The 27,181-nt window shown below is 35.7% G+C and overlaps 2 protein-coding genes across 2 annotated transcripts; both read left to right on the top strand.

The window, feature by feature from the left end:
* The first annotated feature begins 341 nt into the window (after window positions 1–341).
* On the top strand, window positions 342–10,937 carry acot12 (acyl-CoA thioesterase 12). Its single transcript, XM_079408091.1, has 15 exons — window positions 342–656; window positions 2,889–2,958; window positions 3,965–4,025; window positions 4,110–4,211; window positions 5,347–5,491; window positions 5,906–6,065; window positions 6,783–6,902; window positions 7,157–7,307; window positions 7,412–7,467; window positions 7,557–7,620; window positions 8,390–8,473; window positions 8,557–8,690; window positions 8,803–8,931; window positions 9,707–9,833; window positions 9,912–10,937. Exons 1-15 carry the CDS (start codon window positions 470–472, stop codon window positions 10,050–10,052), a joined length of 1,731 nt encoding a protein of 576 aa, XP_079264217.1. The 5' UTR covers window positions 342–469; the 3' UTR covers window positions 10,053–10,937.
* A 6,302-nt stretch (window positions 10,938–17,239) lies between these two features.
* On the top strand, window positions 17,240–18,586 carry LOC306863834 (alpha-2B adrenergic receptor-like; the record flags this gene model as incomplete). The annotated part of the gene is made up of 1 exon (XM_079407376.1): window positions 17,240–18,586. The coding sequence occupies one exon, from the start codon at window positions 17,240–17,242 to the stop codon at window positions 18,584–18,586; it is 1,347 nt and encodes a 448-aa protein (XP_079263502.1).
* Window positions 18,587–27,181: the final 8,595 nt, after the last annotated feature.

Consider the following 27,181-nt stretch of genomic DNA (forward strand, 5'->3'; position numbering starts at 1 on the left):
AAATAAATCTGAATTTAAACGCTTGCTGCAGTTTTTGACAGAACACTGAACTGAAGCGCTCACTCAGTTCGTTGATGTACGATAATCGCTGATGTAAATTGGACTTTTTGGTGTATCAGAGCTCCTCAATTCTACCACAGTATATTACATTCGTGACCTGTCAACACTGCAGCTTTATGACTCTCTCACATAAAACAAGTTAATAAAACACATGCCGATTACATCACAATACATGTGTGTCGTAACAGCAGCTGCAGCACAGGTGTGTGTGTGTGTGTGTGTGTGTGTGTGTGTGAATAGTGTCCTGCAGTTCGCAGAAGTATTCAGCTCGGTCACTTGGCACACATCACATGGTTCCACAGAATGTCCAAGTTGGCCAGAGTTGAGGTCACCTGGCATCGGCCTTGATAAGAGAGAAACGAGCTGACCTCCTGTTATTTCAACGCTCCACATCTTTGAACGAGGTCTTATGGATCAGAACTGGTCAAGAGGAACGTTAGATTTGGACGGGTCCTGCGAGAAGGGACGGAAGAAAGGGTCCGGCCCGGTGGAGGTGCAGATGTGCCAGTCCATCCTGCCCTGCCATGCAAACCATCAGGGAGAGCTGGGAGCAGGACAGCTGCTGAAGTGGATGGACACCACCGCCTGTCTGGCAGGTGAGTGGACTGTGTTCTGTAGATGCAGATGTGGGATGGAGTTCAGGGTTGGTAACCAGCTTTTTTGATTGCCTTCACACATTTATTGAATGGTTATATCATGACTTATAATCTGTGACATTGTCATTTGTGAGATTTGAAAACAAGTTTTTAGTTAATCTAATATTTTGGCATTTAATAATAATGATATTATATATATATATATTAGTGCTGTTAAACGATTAATCGCATCCAAAATAAGTTTTTGTTTAATGTATGTGTGTATACTATGTATATTTATATATAAATACAAACACATGCATGTATACTGTATATTTAAGAAAAATATATTATGTTTGTATATTAAATATATTTATATATTTAATATACTAAATTAAATATATAAATTATATTTAATTTATATTAAATATATAAACATAAATGTTTATATATATTACATATGTATGTATATATAAACATTTATATATATATTATATTTATGTATATTGTATGTATATTATATATATTAAATTTATGTATATATTTATGTATATTAAATATATAACATAAATGTATATACATGTAAATATTTTCAAAATATATACAGTATGTGTGTGCATTTATATATACATAATAAATAAACAGTACACATACATATATTATGTAAGCAAAAACCTTTATTTTATTTTGACAGCACTAATATATATATATATATATACATATATATGTGTGTGTGTGTGTATAGGAGTTCATTTGCAAAAACAGATAACTCTGTTTTAAAAAAATTCAAAAATCATGTATTTTCATTGTGCATTCCAATTAATTTCAATCAAACTCCAGTTGGGTTATTTTGATTAGGAAAAAAATACTAGATAACTAGCACAATAAAAACATGATAACATAATAAAAAACATGATTTTTTAACATTTTTGTTATTTGAGTTATCTGTTTTTGCATATATATATTTTTAAGGTATGATGCCACTTTCAGACCTAGGACAGAAAACCAGCAGTGGCATGTTGTTGAAGGTGTTTTAGTTCATTTAATAATTTCAGTTATAAACTCACTCGATATTTAACATTTTAAGCATCTTCATGATTCAGCACAACTTGTAGGCCAGTTGGTGGAATCATTATGTCTAAATGTACAGTTTGTCGCTATCATGACATCAGTTTAATTAAAAACATAAGCCTGCATATAATTAATAGAATGGTAGTATATATTGTAACTCAGAGGTTCTGTTGTTTTTTCTTATTATTATTTAAATATTTTAAATCACCAAATATAGTTAATATTAAATATTACAATAGTTTATTAAATAATTAGAATATTTATTTATTATATATGAAAATTACATTAAAATATTATCATTATTCAATTATTACATATTTAAATTATCTAAATTATTAAACGCTAAAATAATTGAATTTACAGTGACTTAAATTTACTTAAAATATTTGATTTAGTACTTTAAGTCAAGTTTATGTGTATAGCTCTTTATACAATTAAAATTGCTTCAAAGCAGCTTTACTGTAAAAATAGTACGAGTTTCACAAAATTCATTTTCAGGAATCAGTAGTGACAGTAATAACACATTTTTAATATTATAATAATTAATAATTATATGTTTACTTCTCTGATCTATATGTCCCTAGGGCAGTCGTTGGGACATGGTCGTCCCCTTTCATAGTTTTTGTGCAATAACAACTAGGCAAATCAGCTCATTTATTTCCCTTAATAATATGCTGCATCATCACCCTGGAGACAAACTAAAGATAAAAATATGTAACTATTGAGTAGAAAATGCTAAATTGCTTAAATAACCTATATTGTAAATCCATTTGGATAAAGTCTTGCCAATGAGACAAAAGCGAGAAGAGCAAGACCTCGACTGACCTGCTAAAGCAGTAAAAATGTCCTTTTTCTAAAACAACCTAGTGTGTTATCAACCCATCAGAGTAGATTGAGATAAGCAGTCACCTTTAGACTACGCACGAGGAAGGTAACTAGCATACATCCACCTTTTACCCACAAATCTTGTGTGAATCCATATTTCTCTGTCACTGAAGAAAAGGGGCTTGAGGAAGGCACACATCAATGATTTACACGCGTCCTCTCTTATAGTAGATGCTCTATCTCCTTCCTGTTTCTGCTCCAGTTAGACACATGAAATATAAATAACGGATCTAACCCATCTTTGAGGGTTCATTTAGCAGTTCATGTTATAAATCTCTGTCTTTTTCTTCCTTTAAGCTGAAAGACATGCAGGAATGGCGTGTGTAACGGCTTCCATGGATGATATCCAGTTTGAAGAGACTGGAAGGTAGGATGTGTCCTATATCACGGAAATTACATTTTACTCACCATCTTGCCATCCAAGATTTAGATGAGTTTGTTTCGTGATCGGAACAGATTTGGAGAAATTTAGCATTCCATCACTTGCTCAACAATGGATCATTTGTAGTGAATGGGTGCCGTCAGAATAAAAGTCCAAACAGCTGATTAAAAACATCACACCACTCCAGTCCATCAATTAACATCTTGTGAAGCAAAAGCTGCATGTGTGTATGAAACAAATCCATCATTAAGGTGTTTTAACTTTAAACCGTCGCTTCAGGCCAAAATGTGCATCCATAATCCATAATAATGCTTCCTTCAGTGAAAAAGTCCATCCTCTGCTGTCCTCTCATATCAAAATCCAGCCACATATTTGTTTAGAGCTGTTTTAGCTTGTAAATGGTGCTTGACCTGTGCAGATTTCTCTCCTGATTCAAGACAACGTTTTCACAAGAGAAAGAATGTTATTAATATATTTTAGCTGGAAGCTATATGATCTAAAGTTAAACATGTCTTAACCCAGCTTCTTGCTTCACAAGAAGTTAACTGATGGACTGGAGTGGTGTGGATTATTGTGATGTTTTTATCAGCTGTTTGGACTCTCATTCTGACGGCACCCATTCACTGCATGTGATCTGTTGTGAGCAAGTGAAGTAATGCTACATTTCTCCAAATAAAATTTCTGGTGAAGCAACAAACTCATCCACATCTTTCCTGAGAGTGAGTACATTTATATCAAATTTTCATATCTGTGTGAACCTTTCGTTTAACATGACTTGTCAAAGTAGAACATCCTTGTTGATCCTGAAACAACAGACTTAGCATCCAATCAGATTTTAGTGACAGGTATAAGGTCATGTGTAGCGAATGCTAGATCAAGTGCTTCTTGAGTATCTCAATGTTGTGTGATAAATTGATCTGTTATCATATCATATCATATCATATCATATCATATATCATATCATATCATATCATATCTCTCTGTATTTCAGGGTTGGGCAGGTTATCAATATCAAAGCCAGAGTTAACAGGGCTTTCAACACAAGTATGGAGGTAATACAAGGCGAAATAATTAAATATTAACGGAATAACTATAATGCATTCCTGTGTCTGATCAGGCCTCTCTGTTTTGATCAGGTAGGCATCCATGTAACAGTACAGGACGTGCTCAGTGGGGTGACAAAGAAGGTTTGTGTGGCCTTCTCCACGTTTGTGGCCAAACCAACAGGAACACACAAGGTGAGGAAACATCTCTGTCAAGAATGCACCATAGAATTTGGGGTAAATTACCCCATTAAGCCAATTCAAATCTAAGTTTTACTCTACTGATTAAAGGTTTTGGGTCAGTAAGAGCAAGCGTTCATGAAATTGATCAAAAGTGACCGTAAAGACCATTTCTAATATCACAAAAGACTTGTATTTCAAATAAATGCCATCCTTTTAAAGTTTCCAATATTTGAAAAACAAATATTGGAAAACTGTAATCAGAAATGTTTCCTGAGCAGCAAATCAGTATATTAAAATTATTTCTGAAGGATCATGAGACGCTGAAGACTGGAGTAATGATGCTGAAAATGCAGCGCTGCATCACAGGAATAAATTATATTTTGAAATATATATATAAAAAATTTTTATATATAAATATATATAAAAGTTATTTTGCATTGTAATAATATTTCACAATATTATGATTTTAATGCATTTCTATTCAAATAAATGCAGCCTTGATGAGCAGAAGATTTTTCTTTCAAATATGTTTAAAAATTGGGTTTATAGATATATGGACACATTGAAGCCCATTATGTGTTATTTAATGTAAATGCTTCGCAATGTATTTTTTTATTTTTTATTTATTTTTTTATTAGTCAGCATAAACTAAATTTAAAAACTATTGATGGATTACGAACATATATTTATTAAAGTTGTAATATTTGGCATTTTTTCATCAGCATGTATTATAATTACAGACAGAATTAAGACTTACTCATGAATATTTTTTAATATTTTCATTTAATGTGGATATCAACCATTTTTAATTTTTATGAACATCACTGTCATGTGCTGCAAATACTCTTTAAATCCTTCTTTTAAATTCTGGAATATTGCTTTAAAATGCCAAGTAAAAACGTAATATGTCACATTTGATTTATTCATTTTAACTATCAATATTAGTCCATTTTGTATCTGGATTCTATTAAAATAGCATCTTTGTAGGCCCTCTCAAACAGAACATTTTTAATGTGACGTCTACAGTGACTGCCAGAGTAGCAATATAAGATAACAGTGACAAATATGTGTAGATAACTTCTCTCTTGCTTTGACTTTATGTATAATATAATTATTCCTAAATATTCATTGCTGTCTATTTCTGCAGGTGTCTCTGAAACCCTTGGACGTTCAGGGCTCCGTAGAGGAAATGCTGGAATATTCACTAGCTTCAGAGAGACGACGACTGCGTCTCTACAATGAAGAGGCCTTCAAGAACCTGATGAAGGACTACTACAACCTTCAAGACAAGGGTTAGCACTTTACTTCAACTCTGTCATTAAATTAGTATATACTTGTGTCTGCTTACGAGGTTCTGAGATGAATGGTGTATCGAGTGATCTGCAAGCTATTACGTCACACCTCAGTTTACTCCGGGAGATTGTACTTCTAATAACCTCACCAAGTCATGGAAACAAACTTCATTGGTTGTTCATAGGCGATAAATCCTGAAAGAACAAATGGTGCAACATTTGATATTTAAATCACTGCCCAAACACACTGAGTGTCTCCAGTGGAAAGAATCCCATGATAGAGTCAGCCAGAGGACAGACACGGGACTCGACAAGAGCTACAACAGCCACAACTTGGCAGTGGGATCAGAAGTTCCAGTCATGAGTCAATGTGCTGGTAAAGTGCATGCTGAGCAGGATTTGTTGACATTTCAGGACTGTGTAGCAGGAAGCCCATCGCGCCCACGGTGTTGACCGAGCTCACGCGGGTTGAGAGCATCGAGCTGGTGCTGCCGCCACACGCCAATCACCATGGAAACACATTTGGAGGACAGATCATGGCCTGGATGGAGAACGTGGCTACAGTAGCAGCCAGGTACCAGATCCAGAAACATAGATGTTATCTTACAGTACATTTACACGGGGCATCGGCATCAAGGCTTGTCTGAAGCTTGGTGCTGACGTGACTGTCATGTGACAACAGCCAATCACGTTAGAATTAGTTTTCTGGTGTTTCATGAACGCGATTGGCTAGCGTCTGCGCTAGGGTATTTACATAAGGTGATCTGATTGGCTGACACCTACGTTGGCGCTTGAAAAATTTTAAACTTTTCAACTTCTGCCAGGAGCAATGCCAGTGACGCAAAGCGACTGACCCACAATTCAGTTTGGCAATGCTTGACGTCAACTAATGTAATTTAAAACGAGAGGTGTTGACGCCGATGCCCTGCGTGAATATACCTATCTATCTATCTATCTATCTATCTATCTATCTATCTATCTATCTATCTATCTATCTATCTATCTATCTATCTATCTATCTATCTATCTATCTATCTATCTATCTATCTATCTATCTATCTATCGTTCTGTCTATCATTCTATCTGTTATGGCCTTACAACCTTCAAACTTCAAAACTTTTTCAGTCCTTCCGGTCAGGCTTTCTCAAGCCATCATAAAAATTAGTCTAGCCTTAAAAGTTTGCCTCTAGCAGAAATTATTAATTTTGATAAACTTTCAAATAAGCATATTTCCATTATTTGTAGATTTAAATCTACATTTCATCTTCTGTGTGTGTGTCTGTTCTCCTAGTCGTTTGTGTGGCTACTATCCTTCTCTCGGAGCTGTGGACATGTTTCGATTCCGAGGTCCGTCCAGTGTCGGTGACAGACTGGTGTTTAAAGCAATGGTCAATAATGCCTTTCAGACCAGGTACAGTAGCTACATAACCTGCCTGCTGTAGATGCACAGTCATAAACAAAACAAACTTCTTTTGAGGCATTTCATTGTCTGGACTGTTAAAGACTACATGCATTTCTAATATGCCATAGTCGCTCACATTAACACCAGGTAGATGTATTTTGAAATTAAATGAGGTACATTTTGATTTCATATTGACTTTATTACTAATATCTAATAAACTGAGGAATATTTTAAACACATGGTTCTCTTATTCTGTGCATCAGTGTGGAGGTTGGTGTTCGGGTGGAGGCGTATAACTGTGAGGAGTGGAATGAGGGGACACCAAGACACATCAACAGTGCCTCCATGATTTATTACATCCCAGGACGTGACGGTGAGAAACAGATGTTTCCTGATGTCACCTACGCAACGCTTGTGAGTTATTTACATGTTCAGCAACACTAGAATATTTATTATATACAACAGATCTGAGCCTCACTTAAAGGCACATGAATCAATTTATCATTGTATTTTTTCAGGATGGAGAAAGACGGTTTATTGGTGCTATCGTCAGGAAGAGAATTCGCATGGCCAGGTAATTCCTGTGCAGAAAATCAGTAAAAGTGAGAACTTTATCTTTAGATCCCTTATTATTTAAGAAACATACCAAATTTATCTTCCCAGAAAACACATTCTGTACTCAAGAGATGAGGGACCAATTTCCGTGCCTTGGGACAGAAGTAATCAGGTACCACAAAAAAATATAATAAATGCATTATCATTAAAAAATATCCAATGCCTAAATTCAGAATCAAAATTGAATAATTATGCTATAAATGCTATTGAAGTGATACATTTTTCAAACAGTAGTGTGTTGAATTCAGTGAGTGGTAGATTTACACAGTTTTGTGCAGAAATGTCAATTTTAGAAGTGTGATCAAATGAAAATAACTACAGATCTTTATTGATATAATTTCCAGTTAATTAGTCACATTAAATGGATGGTGAAGTTGAGTGCATTGCATTGTGGGATACTGTTTTCCACACAAGAGCTTCATCTGAAATCACATACTTCCTTACAATATAGTAGGGGGAAAGTATGTGAAAAGCATAGTTTGTCTAAATGCTCAGTATTCAATAAACAGCAGGCGAGAAGTACACAGATGACTAATTACTTTCAGCCAGATTCCATTTGATGGACACTTTTCTATCCCAATGAGGCCACAGGAGAGGATTTGTGAATGCCAGTGAAGCGACACAAAGGACAGTATTATTATAGGTCACATTCATACCATATAGAACATAATTTTCCTCAGTTACAATGTAATTACTTATTCAAAAGCAATACATACTCGGAGAGTATAAGATTTCGAGTGCATTCAATGTGTTCTAGTTCTTCTTGTAGGAAAACAGAAAGCTTCCTTAACAGTATTCATACTGCATGCTACATACTGCTACATCCCTGTTGTTACAGAGCAGGACAAACCTTCTGTGTGTAACATCTCTGCCCTCTACAGGTGTATTTGGGGTATAACAACGTTGCAGCTCTCACAGTCTTGGCTGGAAAGCGAGGCTGGGAAGCCAGTAACATCAATGAAAAGGTCATCACTTTGTTTATTCTATATGATGCATCTATATATGTCTAGCATGTGGTTAGAGTGCTGAATTTACTTGTGTTTTGCAGATAGGAGTCTATGTGCACGAGGAGGCAGATAAGCTGTGTTTAAAAGTTGAGATGAAGATCAAAACTACGGCTTTTCATGCTTTCTCGCTGCTCGCCGACCTTCGGATACGGCCACAGTGGGACAAAAACTATTTGTAGGCTAACAAGAGTTTATTACATCCCTTTATCTTAAATTGATTGTGTTATAAGTTTTGTATTTACATAAAATAGTTTCTCACCATCTTCATCCTTCCATCTGTCCTGCAGGAGCTGTGAAGAGGTTGAGAAAGCAGATGAGGAGGAAACCATTTATCACATTAAATGCATCACAGTCAACGGAAGTAAAAGTCGGGATTTCGTGGTTCTGTTGTCTAAAAGACAACCCTGCAAAGATGGGTATGATTCCAGTGCTACCACGAGTGATCCTGTTTTGAATAAATCTTTAAAGAAATAGTACACCCAAAAATTTAAAATTTGCTAAAACTTTACTCACTCTCAGGCTGTCCAAGTTTGTTTCTTCATCAGAAAAGATTTGGAGAAATTTAGCATTCCATCACTTGCTCAGCAATGGATGCCCTGCAGTGAATGGGTGCCGTCAGAATGAGAGCCCAAACATCTGATAAAAACATCACAGTAATCCACACAACTCCAGTCTATCAAATAACATCTTGTGAAGTGGAAAGCTGCATGTTTGTAAGAAACAAATCCATCATTAAATTGTTTTGCCTCTGGTCTATAATCCATAATAATACTTCCTCCAGTGAAAAGGTCCTCTCACATCAAAATCCACTGACATATCTGTTTAGAACTGTTTTGGCTTGTAAGCGGTGCTTGATCTGTGTATATTCATCTCCTGAATCAGAAGAGATTTTTTACATAATAACATGCTATTCACTTCAAATGTCGTTAATTGGTGGACTGGAGTGGTGTGGATTATTGTGATGTTTTTATCAGCTGTTTGGACTCTCATTCTGACGGCACCCATTCACTGCAGAGCATCCATTGGTAAGCAAGTGATGTAATGATACATTTCTCCAAATCTGTTCTGATGAACAAACAAATGCATCTACTTCTTGAATGGCCTGAGGATACGTACTTTCTCTGCAAATTTTCATTTTTGGGTGAACTGTTCCTTTAATGTGAATCTCAATCTGTATTTTTATCATCACAGAGACCCGTATGTCGTAGCACTCCGGTCCGTCACCGTGGCAACAGTTACCCCAGATAAGAACTCTGTTCGGAGCGAAGTTAAATGTGCAGGATTCCTCGTTCATGAAATAGGCTATTCAGCCTGCAAGGTACCAACGATACCCTCTGAAACTGAATAAAAGCATCACTCTCCTGCTCAATCTGATCATTTCTGGCTGCTGTTCTAGGTGTCGTACTACAACCAGGTGACGTCTGGAGTGCTGCCCTATGTGGAGGGAAACTTAGCCGGCTGGTCCAAATCTATGGAAGAGACAGCAATGTCCTGCATTTCATTTCTGGAGCAAGATTTGCTGATCACACAGTTCTGATGTGCACACATTCGGACAACTCTAGGACAGTTTTTTTTCTTTCTTTTTTTTAATAAACGGTTATGATAACAACTGCCATGACTAAGTAATGATAAAATGAGCCATGCATGTTTTTCTGAAGGCCTATTTACACCAAGAATGATAACTACAGTATAAAGCTAACTATAATGATATCTATATTAGATATTAAGAATTATAGTTGTAGTGTTAGAATTAGAACAATTAGAACAAGTCTTTGGTGTCAACTGGTCTGAAGGCTGCCAATAAAACCATAAATATCTATGGTACATTATAACAATTTAATATGACTAAACCTACATTATAATTTTCATAGTGCACACTCTTCAAAGTGTCTTAATAAAGGTCAGTTTTCGCTGGACAAAAATGCTGTCTCAGTGTGGACAAGAGAGTAAAAGAGAGAGAGAAAAAAGGACTTATATGTAGACAGCCTCAGGGACTACAGTTATTTAAACAAACACTGAGGTCATGATAATGTCTGTGATGATTAAATAATGATTAAAATGGTCAATTACAGCATTGCATGTAGGTCTTAAGTTTAGCATTTAGAGTAAGCTTAGAACGGAAGAGAAAAGATTTATTTCTAAACAATGAAATAATTTAAAAATACAGTTGTTAGATTGATTTGGATATGTAGCTACATGATGAAAATGACATGCAGTTGTATTTTGATGTCAAATTAAAATGAAACCAAAAATAACATAGATATGCAAAATAATATTCTTCAGCAAGACGCGTGCAGTTTTATTTTTAACTGCTAGTTACATAAAGTAATATGGCCTAGACAGAAAACACACTTAAAAACCCTCTTTTATAGAGTATATTTGTACAAAGATGTCATGTAAATAAATGTTGCTTTTCATAATCAAATTCTCTTCTTATTCTTGAGCATATAATTGAGAACGCACACGATTCATAATTAAATCTTTAAATTTCCAAGTCAGGCGCATGTTCATAAGTCTCAGGTAACTTCATCACGAGGACCTTTAATAGCAAGTAAATGGTCTGTCAACAGGAACAGTCACTTTTGTTTATGACTAAAAAACTAAACGGGGAATCATTGGTGAGTTCATGATTGCAGAAACCAAATCTAAATGAACTCTCAGTTAAATAGTCCATTTCTGTGTTCCTCCTCAATCCTCTGTGGATCAGAACACCACCACCGTGTCTTTTTTGGCTTCTGATTTCTTCAAGGACACATGGACGTCCTCGTGGTCAGCAACCGCCTACAAGAACAAAACTCCACAACATGTTAAAAGTGACCCCGCGGCCAATCTCTTCATTGTTATCCGCTTCTGAGACTGAGTTTAAATTCTGAGTTTATCTTGCGATTCAGATTTTATTTCTTCAAATTGTGTGTTTTTGTCTTGTTTTTACATGTAGTTTTTTTTTCCTCAGAATTGACCACAAAAAAAATCTGAATTGTGAGATAAAAAGTGAAAACAGTTCTCACAATTCAGACTTTATCTCACAACTGCAATTAAGTTTATATCTCACAATTTTCTTAGAATTATATCTTATTCTTTTTGCCGTTTTGTCCCTTTATCCGTCTGTTTTCTCATTGCATGTTTTTCTTCAGTGCCATTGCCACTTTTTGTCTCAGATCCCAGTCTGCTTTAAAGGGGTCAAGCACTGAGAAGTCACAATCCCCTTGATCTTTTGACATATAAGAGAACCTCAGAGCATTCTCGTTAATCTAATATTGAAGGCAGTCTGCCAAAACGACAACTTGTGAATGTTCTATTCTATGATGTAATCTGGCTAAACAGCCCTTGGCAGAAGATGATCAACTCCTGCTTCTACATCGCTGCCTGTTTAGCCCCGCCCACCGATTCGGGCGTGTAGCGTAAGCGCGGCAAACGCAGGTCTACACAGAAATCAAACGATAAAGATGCCTCCGAAGACAAGAAGATGCTGCGCAGTGGAAATTTGCAAAGACTGTGTTTTTCCACAGCTTATGATCCTAACATTAGCAGGGTTTCCGCAGGGTCTTAAAAAGTCTTAAATTTAGTTGTATCAAATTTAAGGCCTTAAAAAGTCAAAGTCAAAAGTCAATTTCAAGAGGTCTTAAATTTGGAGACGGAAAGACCAGAGTTGCAATATGGCTGAATGTGATGATTAAACTTCAAAAGGCTATGATTTCATTAAATAAACATGAGCACTGCAAGTTCAAAGTCCCGTGCTGCTGCTTTCTGTACCGCCTTTCCCGGGAAAACCGCTATATTTCTGCCAAACGCGCCACCTGCTGGCAGAGAATGAATCAGTTAACATAGGTTATACTAGAGGTGTACGAGTTTCACTGCACGATTCAGTCTATTAAAATAATTTGATAAATGATCACATAATCTAAGATATGGGGGCATTTGGCCTATATTTATATAATTTCATATAGTTAATATCGCACGAAGAATGCCATTTTTTCTCCAAAAAATCAGTATGGTTACAAATGTGATTTTTATTTTATGCAACAGATCAATAAACAAGAAGTTAATATTAAGAGACTTACGTTTTAGACACCATATTTGCTGCTTTTGCTCTATTTCTCCAACAAAAAAATAATTCTAAACAGCCACAGAGCTGCTTTGCGTCTCTGAGGAACATGAATGGGTTTCCTTCCTGAATGAATAAAACGATTAAATGATTCAGTTCAATCGCAATGACTCACTTATTAACGCTGACTTACTGCTACCATATTCTGTGTAAATTTTGAAATAAATTTTGTTGATACTGATTTAATTTGCTTGGTAACAGCCCAAATGCAAGAACTTGACTGAAAAGATGATGCACACTTTTAGAAAAAAAATGGCTTAAAAGGTAAAAATGCCCATAAAACTTTTTAGTTTTAGGAAAAGATTAATTTCTATCACTGCTGTGAACTGATCACACAGAATATGAAGAATATAAAAAAAAAATTGAGTCAGCTGTCCATGGTAATCTTTAAGATACCAGCACGATAACACACTCAGCAAAATATTGTCTAATTATCGTTATCGATAAAAACCCAGACAATATCAAGATATAATTTTTTGCCAATTTCGCACAATTTTAATTTATTGATAATAATTGTTAAAATCAATATAATTAATACTTTGACATCCATTTTCTTAAAAATGGTTTAAAGGCTGAAATGTAAAGTTTATCATTTTATAAAACTTTTTGTTTTTGTGAAAACTTGTATCTGAATTGTAAATTATGCTTTTTACAGTAATTTTACAGTTTAATGTGGTACTAGACATTGCCCTACCCCGCTCATATGATATTAATTTTATTTGTGCAGGTCTTAAAAAGTCTTAAATTTGATTAGGAAAGCGTGGATGATCTTTATGTTTAATGAAGTTCCAGACCGCATCAGTAAGAACTCATTAGTCACTTCCTTTCACCGGATTTGTTTACAATCATTTGGATTCGTTTTGTCCAGTAGGTGCTAGTCACTGTGCACTTTCTTGTTGGATAATGTGAATGGAGTCTGTGAATGTTGCCAAATGATGCACAAATGTGACCCTGGTCATAAGGTTCAGTTTTTATAAATAAGCTTTCCATTGATGTATGGTTCGTTAGGATAGGAAAATATTTGGCTGAGATACAACTATTTGAAAATCTGGAATCTGAGGGAGCAAAAAAAATAATAATATTGAGAAAATCACCTTAAAATGTGTCCAAATGAAGTTCTTAGCAATGCATGTTACTAATCAGAAATGAAGTTTTTATATAATTACCGTAGGAAGATTACAACGTATCTTAATGGAACATGCTCTTTACTTAATATAATGATTTTTGGCATAAAAGAAAAATAGATCAATGTATTGTTGGCTATTTCTACAAATATTCCCGTGCTACTTATGACTGCTTTTGTGCTCCAGGGTCACATATGTACCATTTCATTAAGTCAATTTTATGACATGTTTCAATGTGTTGTGTTTTTCTTTTAGGTTCTTAAGTAAATTTGTGACTACACTGTAAAGAAAAAAAAAAGTTGAGCCAATTTAAAATTTTAAGGCAACCAGCTTCAGCAGATTTTTGAGTTCTCTCAACTTATTTTTGCAGGAGATTCTCAACTTTTTGTTGTATAAACTTAAAACAACAAGTTGAGAAAACTCAAAAATCTGCTGAAGCTGGTTGCCTTAAAATGTTAAGTTGGCTCAAAACTAAACTCAATCCACTCATCTTGTTTGGAAAGCTTAATCTGTTGCAGTTTCTGATATTATTTTATTATTGTATTTTGCAAAGCAGCCTTGATATGTGTAGTGATTCTAGTCAGTTGTATGCTTCATTGCCTTTAATTGTGGCTTTTTAAGTAATAGTAGGGGTTTAAGTTTCATTCACAGACTCTTTTGCATTTACAAGTTCCAGAGAGAGTTGTACACCAATATGGGAACCTGAAGGACCCACTTTATATTAAGTGGCCTTAACAACTATGCACTTACATCAAAAAATAAGTACAGTGTATTTATTGTAGTCATATTGTATTGCAAAACACTTTTGCTGCTATTGAGGTGGGATACAGGTAAGGTTAGGGACAGGTTTGGTGGTATGGGTAGGTTTAAGGGTGGGTTACGGTGTAAGGGATGGGTCAACAGTGTAATTATAAGCAGGCATGTACAGAAGGGGGGCTTTGGGGGCTCGAGCACCTGTCCTTTTTCAAAATTATTCAAAAGTGCCCCTCTCTGACAAATAGCAATGATTGTGGTCAATAAAACAAAATGCATTTGAATTCTAATTAATATGAAAATTTGTACAAAACAGTAACTACTCGCTCAAAAGTCAGAAAATTCTTGTTTATTTTTACATATCTGTCAATCTGAGCCGTTGCTATGGGTTGCGTGCGTTTTCGGAAACCATAGGCTCTGGAGCCATATATGGTTAATGAAGCCCAAGTGCCACCTACAGACCTATTATGTGAAGTGCAGGCTGACGAAATGGTGACGTGAAAGGTCTTTATTATATTAGCATTTTTGATAATTATGCAGCATTATGAAAGTGTCTTATGCTCATCAAGCCTGCATTTATTTGATCACAAATACAGAAAAAAACTGTAGCCTAATATTGTGAAATATTATTACAATTAAAAATAATGTTTTTCTATTTTAATATACATTTATACTATTTTAATAAAATATCATTTATTTCTGTGATTCAAAGCTGAATTTGCAGCATTCTTCAATGCGTGGTGCTTTAGAAATCATTCTGATATGTTGATTTATTATCAATGCTGGAAACACTTGTGCTGCTTATTTTTATTTATTCATTGGAACTGTGATACTTTTTTGGGGTTCATTGATAAATAAAAAGTTTAAAAGAACAGCATTTATTCAAAGTAGAGATATTTTCTAACAATATCAATCTTTACTATCACTGTTTCTATCAATTTAACAAATCCTTTAAATTGAACAATTTCTTTAAAAAATACAATTAAAATACTGACCTCACGCTTTTGAACGGTAGTGTATATTGTTACAAAAGTTATATTTTAAGTAAATGCTGTTCTTATTTAACTTTTTATTAATCGAAGAATCCTGAAAAAATATCACAGGTTTTCAACATTGTTAATAATTCAACATTGCATAAAATGCAAAGTAAATTAATAAAGTATATTCAAATTTGATCAAATAAATGCAGGCTTGATGACTATAAGTGACTTCTTGCAAATATAAAATAGTAATGTATCCAATCTTTTGACCTATATTTTTTGTCCCCCCCATATTGCCCTTTTTTACATTTGAGCCCCTGCCCCTGAGGAACGCTCTGCATGTCCCTGATTATAAGTATAATTAATTACAGATGCAATTACATGCAGGTGTTTTTAAAATATAAGTACAATGTAAAAACATGTATGTACACAATAAGTACTAAATGATTAATTTAAATGTAAGTACATAGTCGTTAAGGCCACTTAATATAAAGTGGGACCTTTTTTTTATTCTGCTTCAATGCGTCTCATGTGACGCGAATGGCTGTGTGAACGGCCCCTTAGACTTCAGTCAATATTAAATTAACTTGCTGTTTTGCACTTCCGCTTCTAGTGCATTTGGCAATATTTTTCTAAAAGTTGTTATGTTTCTTGTGGTTTGAGTCAATTACAACTATATGTGAAAAATTGCTATATTCAAGTGCATAGTGGACTATAACCTCGAAAAGGAGTGATTCTGTGGCGTGGCGTCATGTCTGGAGACTGTGAGGCGCGCGCTCAGTGAGACTCGAGTCAGTTCACTCCAGTGACTGATTGATGCGCAAACTAACAGAAAACGGCTAGAAGAAGAAAATGGTATAACAATAAAATAATGGAGAAATTAATGGAAGGACTTAAATATTCGAATTCTCGGTTTATTTAGATTTTTATTCCGTTGATACTGAGGAAGTTAATTATATTTTAAAATAAGCAATTATTTAAAGTGGAGGTCTTAAAGTGGATAATTCCTTCGTGGATTTTTTTTCCCTTCTCTGACATGGAACATTTTATGCAAAGATAATTTGTCTTTACAATATTAGCTATTTGAGGAATTGTAATTTTGGCTTGGCTGGTGCGCGTGTTTGGAGACGGTGAACCTTTTTACGCATCTTGAATATTTCAGAGCTGTTCGGACACACACAAACACACGGAGCTACTATGTTTGGATCACTTTTATTCTTCCGTATTCTGCAAATATGCAAATGTACCTCACTAACTTTTACTGTCTAAAAACCTAGTGTATTGTTGTTACGCGCTAGTGTCCTCGCGCATGTTCCATTGCTGCAAGCGCGCTGTCTCTAATTTTTATTTTTTTTATTTTTCTTTCTTTTTTTGGACTTACAGATCGGAGCAGATATATTAAAGATGTCGTCGTATTTAAAAGCTGTTTGATTTATGCTGTGGTAAGTTAATACTTTTTAAAAATTTTAATTAATGACTGGGTTTGCAGTTTTACTTGCTGATTGATTTTATTAAGTTCTGAAATAGACAGACTGCACGACCCCCTTTAAATGCAAATGCATTTATATTAATGCATCTTGATTTGTTGTGTTTTTCCCCCCTTGAGGTTTGCCAAAGGAGGAAGTCATTCTTTGATTGATGGAAAGACTCATTTTAGTCATTTCACTTTCTAAAAGAAATACTGTTTTGGAAGGATTACATTAGGATTCAAGTGTACATCAAAGACTGCTTTGCACTTTTCTGTCTAGCCTGGAATTTAAATATGGCCCCAACACCGCTTTCAGTGGGAGAGACTTCGAAAAATCTTAGTTCTGAGGTTAAAGCATGCAATTCCAGTTTTTCTTATTCCCCTGAAGCCACAGCTGCGTTTGCCACCGCAGCGACGCTCATCATGCTCTTCACCATCTTCGGGAACATCCTGGTGATCATCGCCGTCCTGACATGCCGCTCTTTACGAGGACCTCAGAACCTCTTCCTGGTGTCCTTGGCTGCAGCAGACATCCTGGTGGCCACATTGATCATCCCGTTCTCCTTGGCCAATGAGCTGATGGGCTACTGGTACTTTGAGTCATTTTGGTGTGAGATCATCTTAGCGCTGGATGTGCTCTTCTGCACGTCTTCCATTATACACCTGTGTGCTATCAGCCTGGACCGCTACCTGTCCATCTCCCGGCCGGTGCAGTACACGACCCAACGCACCCCTCGCAAGATCAAGGGGGCCATATTGGTGGTGTGGCTCATCTCTGCAATCATCTCTTTCCCTTCACTTCTCTCCACGAATAAGACCCAGCACTGGGGCAACTTGCAGTGCAAACTCAAAAAGGACATCTGGTACATCCTGTACTCCTCGATCGGGTCGTTCTTCGCTCCGTGCCTCATCATGATCCTGGTGTACGTTCGCATCTATCAGATTGCCAAGAAGAACACTAGATGTCCTCCGGGAGAGCCGAGGAAAGACTGTGCAGGTGGTGTGCCACCAGGACAAGAGCTGCAGAACGGGAAAAACCTGGACAATGTTGACCCTTCGATTGTCCCCAATCTGGCTGCATCCAGATCTGATGCTGTAAACCAGCCTCAACCACCAGTAGAGATTCGGCAGAAGATGAAACGCTCAAGGAGGTGCAAGGACAAAGAAGACAGTTCAAGCTCCAGCTCTGACGTTGAGGTAGTTGGAGGACATAATGCCAACGGGACGACCTCCAGTGTGGGGGCGCTGAATCCTGACCATCACACGTCCTCACCAACCCAAACATACCAAAACATCATCGTAACATCAAAGGGCAGCCAGCTGGCCTCTAACATGAAACCAGAAGGAACTCCAAACACCAGAAGGAAAGCCATGATCGTCCGTGAGAAGCGGTTCACATTCGTCCTAGCGGTCGTCATTGGGGTTTTTGTCGTCTGCTGGTTCCCATTCTTCTTCAGCTACAGCTTGCAGGCCATTTGTCCAGAGGCTTGTAAACTACCAGAGCCACTTTTTAAGTTCTTCTTCTGGATTGGATACTGCAACAGCGCCCTGAACCCGCTCATCTACACCATCTTTAACAGGGACTTTCGTAAAGCCTTCAAAAAGATTCTGTGTAAAAAGTGTAAGGACTGTTTTCTTTGAAAGCAGACAATACTGGAAAAAAAGGTTTTGTAGGCCTACAGTAAATTGTCATTTGATTCCTCTAAAGGTGATGCTCGCAGAAACTGTCAGGGTCATTTCACACAAACAATATTCTTGTATTTTCTGCAAGTTTTACTTCTGATAATAATAATAATAATAATAATAATCATTTGTTTCCTTGCCAAAGAAACTAGCAGATCTGTTTTCATGTAAATTCACTTCAGTATTGCCTTTGAGTTTTTATAAAAGTCTTGTCATGTCAAAACAATGGCAAAAAGTGCCAAAAAAACCAACATTAGGATACCGAAGAAAAAAAAATTATTTACGTGAAATTGAACTTATTTCTGCTCGTGACCTTTCCAGTGTGCATTGAAAGACAATGCAGCTCTTTCTCAGAGACACCTCAGGCTCCGCTGCATTGTGAGATGACAGAGCTGGATACGAGAGGATTTCAGCTTCACCTTTCTGGGAAAATACCAGAGCTCTTAATGCCAAGAGAGGCTTTGCTCTCTGGGGTGAGAGAAAATAAAGCACATGCATAACTGTATGGCTTCAGCTAGCTTTAAAATGGAATCCAAACATGCTCTGTTTAGATTAAAAGCATGGTTTTGACTGTCATTTTTGCTGGTTTTACCAATGAATGGATTTTCTGGATAAGAGTCTGCTTGGTCTCTCTTTTCGCTTAATTTGATGGGTTCTGATTGAAAGTAATGGTGTCTGCAGGCTGATGCTTTGGGTTATCAGAACCTCTTCCAGTGTTTTTGTGTGTCTAAAGAAAAGAGAGACAATTATGTAAATTAATTGTGCACTGATTAATACCTCTTGATAAGACTTTTTATTATTTTTGTGCTGTCATAAGAAGGCTTGTGCACTTTAATTTAGCTTCTCAGTGATATTGGTGACTGTGTGAGTGCAGAGAAGTGAATCTAGGCATGTAACAGCATGTCTTTGACAATAAAACTGCTTCTCAGAATTTGGTTCCATTGAGCATCCTGCTGAAATGAGCTGTTGTTGTAAAGCAAATATATTAGTGAAAATAAATGTATATTTGAATCGTCTACATCTTTTGTGGAGTAATTTCCGGCGGCTGATGTGCAAGTAGCTAATGATTGTTTTCAAATATTCTGTTATGTTATGTACTCATTGTGCCATCCCAAAATCACTTTCACAGACTTTTACATTAACTGTTCCCTCCTGGTGGAATGACCTGCCCAACTCAATGCGAGCATCAAGAAATGGCTAAAAACACATCTCTTTGATCTTTATCTGACCCTCTATCTCTAGCACTCTCTTTTCTAATTCTTTTATTTTAGATAAAATATAGATTTTATCTATATTTCTTTTTTTTTATAAAAAAACAAATACTTGTCCCTCTAACACTTGCAGTCTATCCGTTTTCTTAAAAAAGCCCTCTAACACTAGCTTTCGCTATTCTTTTTTCTATTTCATCTTGTTTTCTTTTTTATGTATTATATAAATAACAAAAAAAAAAAAAAAAAAATCATTGCTATGCGTGCAGCATTAGGCTAATCAAGACTTGTCATAGCACTTGCCTATTATTGCTCTTTTGTTGATTTTGATTGCTTATATTGTCCTCATTTGTAAGTTGCTTTGAGTAAAAGCGTCTGATAAATGACTAAATGTAAATGTAAATATGCTTTAGCAGTATACTAATGATAATATAATAATATATATAATATATGTCCCCTCAACCCCTATATATATGTATATATTTACACATATAATATATAATATATACACATATATATTTTTACCTGGTAGATCTGGCATTATCAATTTAAGCAGTTTTTTCCTGCTCAGTTTATACAGTAGTGTCAATGGATTTTAATGTAAATACATTGAACATTTTTTTTTATTATTTATTCATTTATTTGAAATATTTATTATTTTTAAATATTGTACTTTATATTAATTATAACTTAATTAAAAAATTTAATTTCCCCTCAAAATGTCATTCTTTCTTTCTTTCTTGGCCTTCTCAAACTGCATTTGGGTTATTGTGCTTAGGTAAAAAAATAAAAATACAACTAACTAACAGTCGAACACAATAAAAACATGATAACATAATAAAAAACATTACTTTTGAAAATGTAAAAAACTGGAGTTATCTGTTTTTGCAAATAAACTCTTCATATTAATGTGTGTGTGTGTGTGCCGTGTGGCCCTTAAATGGCCAGTCTTTTCTGGCTGTTGTGCAGCACCCATCTGCAAGAGCTGCTGGATAAGGGGAGCACCCCTTCCACACTCAGACTTGGGACTTGTCCATAGTCCTTAGGGCCATACAAGACCCTCCTTCAAGCCACTCCAGTCAGCTGATTTTGGGTCCCCAGCACCCCAGCCTTGTGGCTTGGGTCTCATAATTGGATCGAGCTTTTAGGAGCCCTCATTACGAGTGCTCCGGGGCTGGGCTCGCAGAGCAGCTTCATTCTGCACTTCCTTATAGCACGGTACTATTGGATGCATTCCCCAAAAACATCCTTGATGCAACGGGAAAGACCATTAGATAGAAAATGCTCTGGGTACTAACATAACCTCAGTTTCATGAGACAAGAGAATAAGTGTTGGATAAGCTTCCATGCGATAAATTGATGACTTAGCGGCCTTATATAGAGAATTTGTATTTTTGAAGTGCCATTTGTTTTTTCAGCTACACGAACATGAATGAATCAGGCTTCAGCATCAGAGTAAACAGGAGTTTCCTCATAAAACGATGTGACTTGATGCAACGCTCGTTCCCTCATCTCAGGGAACCGAGGTCACGTTAGTAACAACTCTACTAATCTGGACTCGCCTCGGTATGTTCAGTCAAAGGCCTGTCCCGTCCATTTATGCAAACACGCTGGGTTAATTTGTACATGAATAATTTCTAATTGAGCTGGTGTTTGGCAAGAAATGGCCATTGGCAGTAACGCGAGGGGAATAACCCAGAGATACAGAACTGGATGTTCAAATGATGCTGTCACTGATATGAGAAACTTAACTTCACTTTCTCATGAAAGGTATTTGTGGCGGTGGTTTGTGTTTCTGCGACGAGGCTCTAGTTCTGAGAATGTGATAAGAATTTATTCAGTGATATATATCAGTGAAACTGAGTAGGTTTTATAATGATGCCAAGTGTCTCATAACTTTGTGAATATACTGCTTGCCTGTACAATATTCACCACAACAATGCTAATGTCTGTAAGGGACCAATTCACACAGAACCCCTGTTTTTGGTTTGAAAAAAAAAAAACATGATGTGGCCAGTGAATTGGGCAAGCAAGGCCTTGAGATATGAGCACAGTGGTTAAACACATCCGTCTATGGCATTTAGCATGTGTGTGTGTGCGTGTGTGTAAGGGCTAAATTATATGCATGTTACTAAATAAAATATATAATTAGTTAAAGGGGACCTATTATGCAAAAATAAGTATTTCTGCATACTTTCTGTATGTTTTTTCCCCCCATTTTGTTCATTCATATATGTACAGCATCATCAGCAATATGGGATGAGTTACAGCTAGGCTACACAGAGTTTAGGGTTTGTTTAAGTAGTAATAGTGATGCTAACCTTTGCTGACAACACTAAAAATGACACTGATTGACACTGCTCACACATGTTATTACTGCTAGTAAAAAGCTTGGACCAGCGTCACATGATAATGAGAATGAGATAAAACTGGCGTAACTTAGTCACAATGCTTACCGTTTTTTTGTGCATGCGTTCGATCAGTGGTTCCTAATCAATCAACACGGCACATTTTGTATGTCTCCCTAATCAGACACACCCAATTTAGTTCTTGCAGTCTCTACTAATGAGCTGATGAGTGGAATCAGGTGTGCTAGATGAGGGAGACATACAAAATGTGCCGGGCAGGGGGTACTCCAGGACAGGTTTGAAGACCCCTGCGTTAGATGATTGCAGCAGCAGTCGTTTGATGGGTGATGGTGCCACACATTGGCCTCATGAGTCAGTCATCCCACACTAGTTCTGTTCACACCGCTGTCCATTAGAAAGAAAACACTATTTAACAAATATTATTGAGCATAATGTACCTTTTAACAGCTGTTATACAACAATTCATCATCTCAAGGGCCTCGGTGAACTAAACAACAACACAAGACTGCTTCAGATAGTCGATCTTTTGCAAGTTTGCACTTTCATTTGTGATAAGACAATGCTAAATGCTTAATGATTGAAAATGTTACATTTAATAGCATTTTTTATTTGTTTTTCTTTTTTATACAGTAGCTGTGGAGACTTACACTCTTAAAAATAAAGGTGCTTCAAAAAGTTCTTTAAGCGATGCCACAGAAGAACCATTTTTGGTTCCTCAAAGAACCATTCAGTCAAAGGTTCTTTAAATAACCATCTCTTCCTTACCTTTTTATAATCTGAAGAACCTTCTTTCACCAAAAGGTTCTTCGGATGTTAAAGATTCTTTATGGAGCCATTTAGACAAAAAGGTTTTTCTATGGCATCGTGAAGCTCCTTTATTTTTAAGAGTGTAATTGAGGTATTGGTTGTGTTTTGTTTAAATATCAACTTTGTTTCTGATGTAAATCCTGACAACAACTGACTTCTCAAATGGAAATGTCATGGAAAAATTGAGCTTAAATTGTTCAACTCAAAACAATGAGAGTTAATTAAGATTTTTGAGACCTATCCTGATCCTAGAGTTTCAGAAGGGATCTTAACAGTGCTCAAGATCGACATCTGCAATGAAACTCAGAGGTGTCGGTGTACACACAAAGATTTCTCATTCAATTCTCTTGAATCCAAATAATCTGAGCTGTGCTAATATCCACATGAAAGAAATACTAACTTTCTCCAAATCTTTGGGTGAACTTGCTATTACATCACTTGCTCACCGATGGACCCTCTACAGTGAATGGGTGCCGTCAGAATGAGAGTCCAAACAAAAGGATCAATTGCCAAGCAAGTGATGTAATGCTACATTTCTCCAAATCTGTTCCGATGAAGAAACACAGTCATCTACACCTTTAGATGGCCTGAGGTTGAGTAAATTTTCATTTTTGGGTGAACTATTCCTTTCCTTTTAATAACTTTATACTTTTAGTTTAAGTCTCATTTTGTGTTTTTATTTCTCCAGTGGCTTTTAAGCAGAAACATCTGAGACAAAGCTGACACTTAAACCCAACTGAGAATCCCAGCTTTGAAGGAGCATCCACTGAGATTTCTTTTGGGCTTATGGCACTTTTTCAAAACATGTGTATTATGTTTTGTTTTTTGCGTATTGTATGTGTTTGGACTCTTTGCTTTGAGCATGCACTGCATAATTAATTTTAACCGCATCCCCCAGTGAATTAGTTTAGTTTATACGGCTGATCGCTTAAGCTTCATTATCTCCCTTCTCATTAACTATGTTCGTGTATGAATAATGCATTAGGTCAGTCTGTCTCTAAGTAGAGTATCATGTTATCTTTGTTTACTTGACAGTGATTGTGTCTCATGCTTTAACCCCGGGTTGTTAACATGTTCCGTAGGTGATTTTGCAGGAATTAAAAGTCAGGTGGCATAAGACAGACAGGACGTTACTCCCTGGTTGACTAAAACAGAAATGTTTTATGCAGTATTTACTCTTATAGAATCATAATGAGGCATCATTATGAAGATTACATGATGCTCATTTAGTACATTTGTTTCCTCACCATAAATTACAAGAATACCACAAATTCCTATTTGTATATAATTTTATGATACTTTTATGTGTTTTTTGGAACTTGAAAGTAACAATCACCATCTTCTCATCCTCTCCTTTTGTATTTCATGAATAAACATATTTAAAGGGTTAAAAATGGACTTTAAAAAGTCATGTGGATCACCTGTGGCTGACGGCACCCATTCACTGCAGAGGATCCATTGGTGAGCGAGTGATGTAATGCTACATTTCTCCAAATCTGTTCTGATGAAGAAACAAACTCATCTATATCTTGGATTGCCTGAGGGTGAATACATTTTCAGCATCTTTTCATTTTTGGGTTTTAATTTATGTTTGAAGATTTTAAAAAGCCTCTGTAGAAGATTTTTATTAGTCAAAATATGAATTAATCAAGTATAATTAATGTGAATTTAGCCATTTATGTATCAAGTTATTCTTCCATTATAATCATGATGGAATGCATGCATAGATGGAATGTGCAGACCCTCGAGATAAGAAACATCTGTAAAAATATAAAGGGTGTCTCTTTTCTTACTATAACACGTCTTGGAGCCCCTTCTCTCTAGGGAGGAATCAAATTGTATGTATAAGGAAAACACAGCCAAAAAAGGTAAAACGCATATGTCTGAAATGTATTGAACACGCCTAGAGAAAAAACTATTTAAAGAGGACACAGAAAACATTCTGGAGATCTTTTCTGCAGAAAACTTCTCGGCTTTATTCTCATTTTGTAATAAAGTCTATTCTCTGGCATCAAAACCCCAAGACTTTGAGAGTGATTCTTCACAGAAAAGGCAGAAGCCACCTCACCTCTTTCTATAATTAAAATATCTTGTATTTTTTGCGACTGATTTTTTCCAGAAAACAACATAGCTAAAGCTGAAGTTATATTCTTTATAAAATAAAACCTTTGACTGCTAATATTGCTGGTTTATGTTAGATTATTGCATTTTTTCCTGTTTTTTAATGCATCTTAGGACAAAAGCATCATGTGAACAAATGTAAATGATCAAAACGTATTTCTTCAAGAAAGCATGAAAAAAAGGAAGTACTGGTCTATGATTTAGCAGTTCCTTCCAAATTTACCCTTGCGTGATTTCAACACAAGCTGACTAACCGTGCAAACCAGCAGAAGTTTGTTAATAAAATAGCATGATATGCATACTGTAACCTCATTCGTTTAGCATGCTTGTGTCTTGCTGCTTTGTTTTTTTTACATTTTAGAGGACAAACAATGAGCTAAGACACACAAATTAGTTGGACTGTGTGTGTTTGCCCCCAGACAAACAGTGGCAATCATAATGAACTATTGTTACAGTATGTCCTTATACAGAAAACCAAGTAAATGTGCATATTATATAAACAATCATTATTCTCACTGTTTCTAGAGCAATATGAGAGCTCTAGAGGAATATTTGAAGTATTGTTTTCTGGCATCAAGGCCCAAAGCTTTTGTCTCAGTTTGCATTCATTATGCTTCTGAGTGCATAGGAAATGGATATGAATATTTCCCTCTATATGGTGTAATAAACTCATAGTCTCTAATTATCAAAAATGACCAATATCCAGACAGCCAAACTGTCTTTAGTGTAGGGAAGCATTTGTTGCCATGCGTGGATGCTTTTGTGATGCTAAATCACAGTTTCTAAAATTCACAGAATGTGTGAGTTAGCAACATATGGAGAGATGTGTGTATATATATATATATATATGTGTGTGTGTGTGTGTGTTAGAGAAGTTTGAACAGAGCAGGAACAAATCAGTGTATGAACAGTTCAATATCAAAAATATAAAAGCTAGAAAGAATACCTGAGGAAATATTAGAGGAGCATTTGAATGAAATGATGTGGTAATGGAGGAGGTAAGCGTGTAATGATGAAACCCATTAGTTGATACACTCAGACACAGTGTCAACTCATTAGTGAAACGAGGATTTGTTACAAATGGCTTTTCCTTCTTTCCATTGCTGTGAAGCAGTTTGGCCTTTTAGCTGCAATTCTCTTCTATAATTTACCATTACATTTATAAGCCATTCAATGCATTAATTACGCAATAAGATATGTTATATTGTTTTATTATATTGGATTAAAATGTGTTTAAATATATATATATATATATATATATATAGCATTTTACTTATATATGAAATAGGATATTTAAAAAAATAATAAATGTATTGGTCCCACTTTAGGTGACCTTAAATACTATGCATTTATTCATTTAGCTGACGCATTTTATTATGCCACCTACATTGAAATTAATCACTTGATACAATGCACTTATTGTGTACAAAAATCATTAGGATATTAAGTAGAGATCATGTTCCATGGATATATTTAGTGAATTTCCTACCATAAATATATCAAAAATGATTTTATCAATATTTAGATTTTTTTCCAGATTTTCAAATAGTTCTATCTCGGCCAAATATTATCTTATCCTAATAAACCATACATCAATGGAAATCTTATTTATTCGACTTTCAGATGATGTATAAATCACACTTATGACTGGTATTGTGGTCCAGGGTCACATATAATCTGTGTTTCATTCATACTGGAAGACTGAGGGCATCCTCCACATATACATCACAGAAGTAATAGAACTCGTGACGTTCCAGGAAATCCCTAATATGGGCAAAGGCATCCAGACTGAGTAAAAAGAAGATAGAAATACTTATTAAATTATTCATACTTATTATATTTATAAACACACAATGTGACAATATTTGTGACCCTGGACCTGGTCAAAAAAATCTGAAATATTGAAGTTCTTAGCAATGCATATTCCTAATCTAAAATTAAGTTTTGATATACTTACAGTAAGAAATTTACTAAATATGTTCATGGAACATGATCTTTACTTAATGTCCTAATGATTTTTGACATAAAAGAAAAATTGAACATTTTGA

The sequence above is a fragment of the Barbus barbus genome (assembly GCF_936440315.1).
Source record: "Barbus barbus genome assembly, chromosome: 45".
Lineage (NCBI taxonomy): Eukaryota > Metazoa > Chordata > Actinopteri > Cypriniformes > Cyprinidae > Barbus > Barbus barbus.

Bases quoted from the DNA above. Each gene is read 5' to 3' on its own strand.
- acot12 (XM_079408091.1), top strand. From the start codon at position 470: ATGGATCAGAACTGGTCAAGAGGAACGTTAGATTTGGACGGGTCCTGC. The intron at 4,212-5,346 runs GTGAGGAAACAT...CTATTTCTGCAG, and splicing joins AACCAACAGGAACACACAAG to GTGTCTCTGAAACCCTTGGA. The intron at 6,066-6,782 runs GTACCAGATCCA...CTGTTCTCCTAG, and splicing joins GTGGCTACAGTAGCAGCCAG to TCGTTTGTGTGGCTACTATC.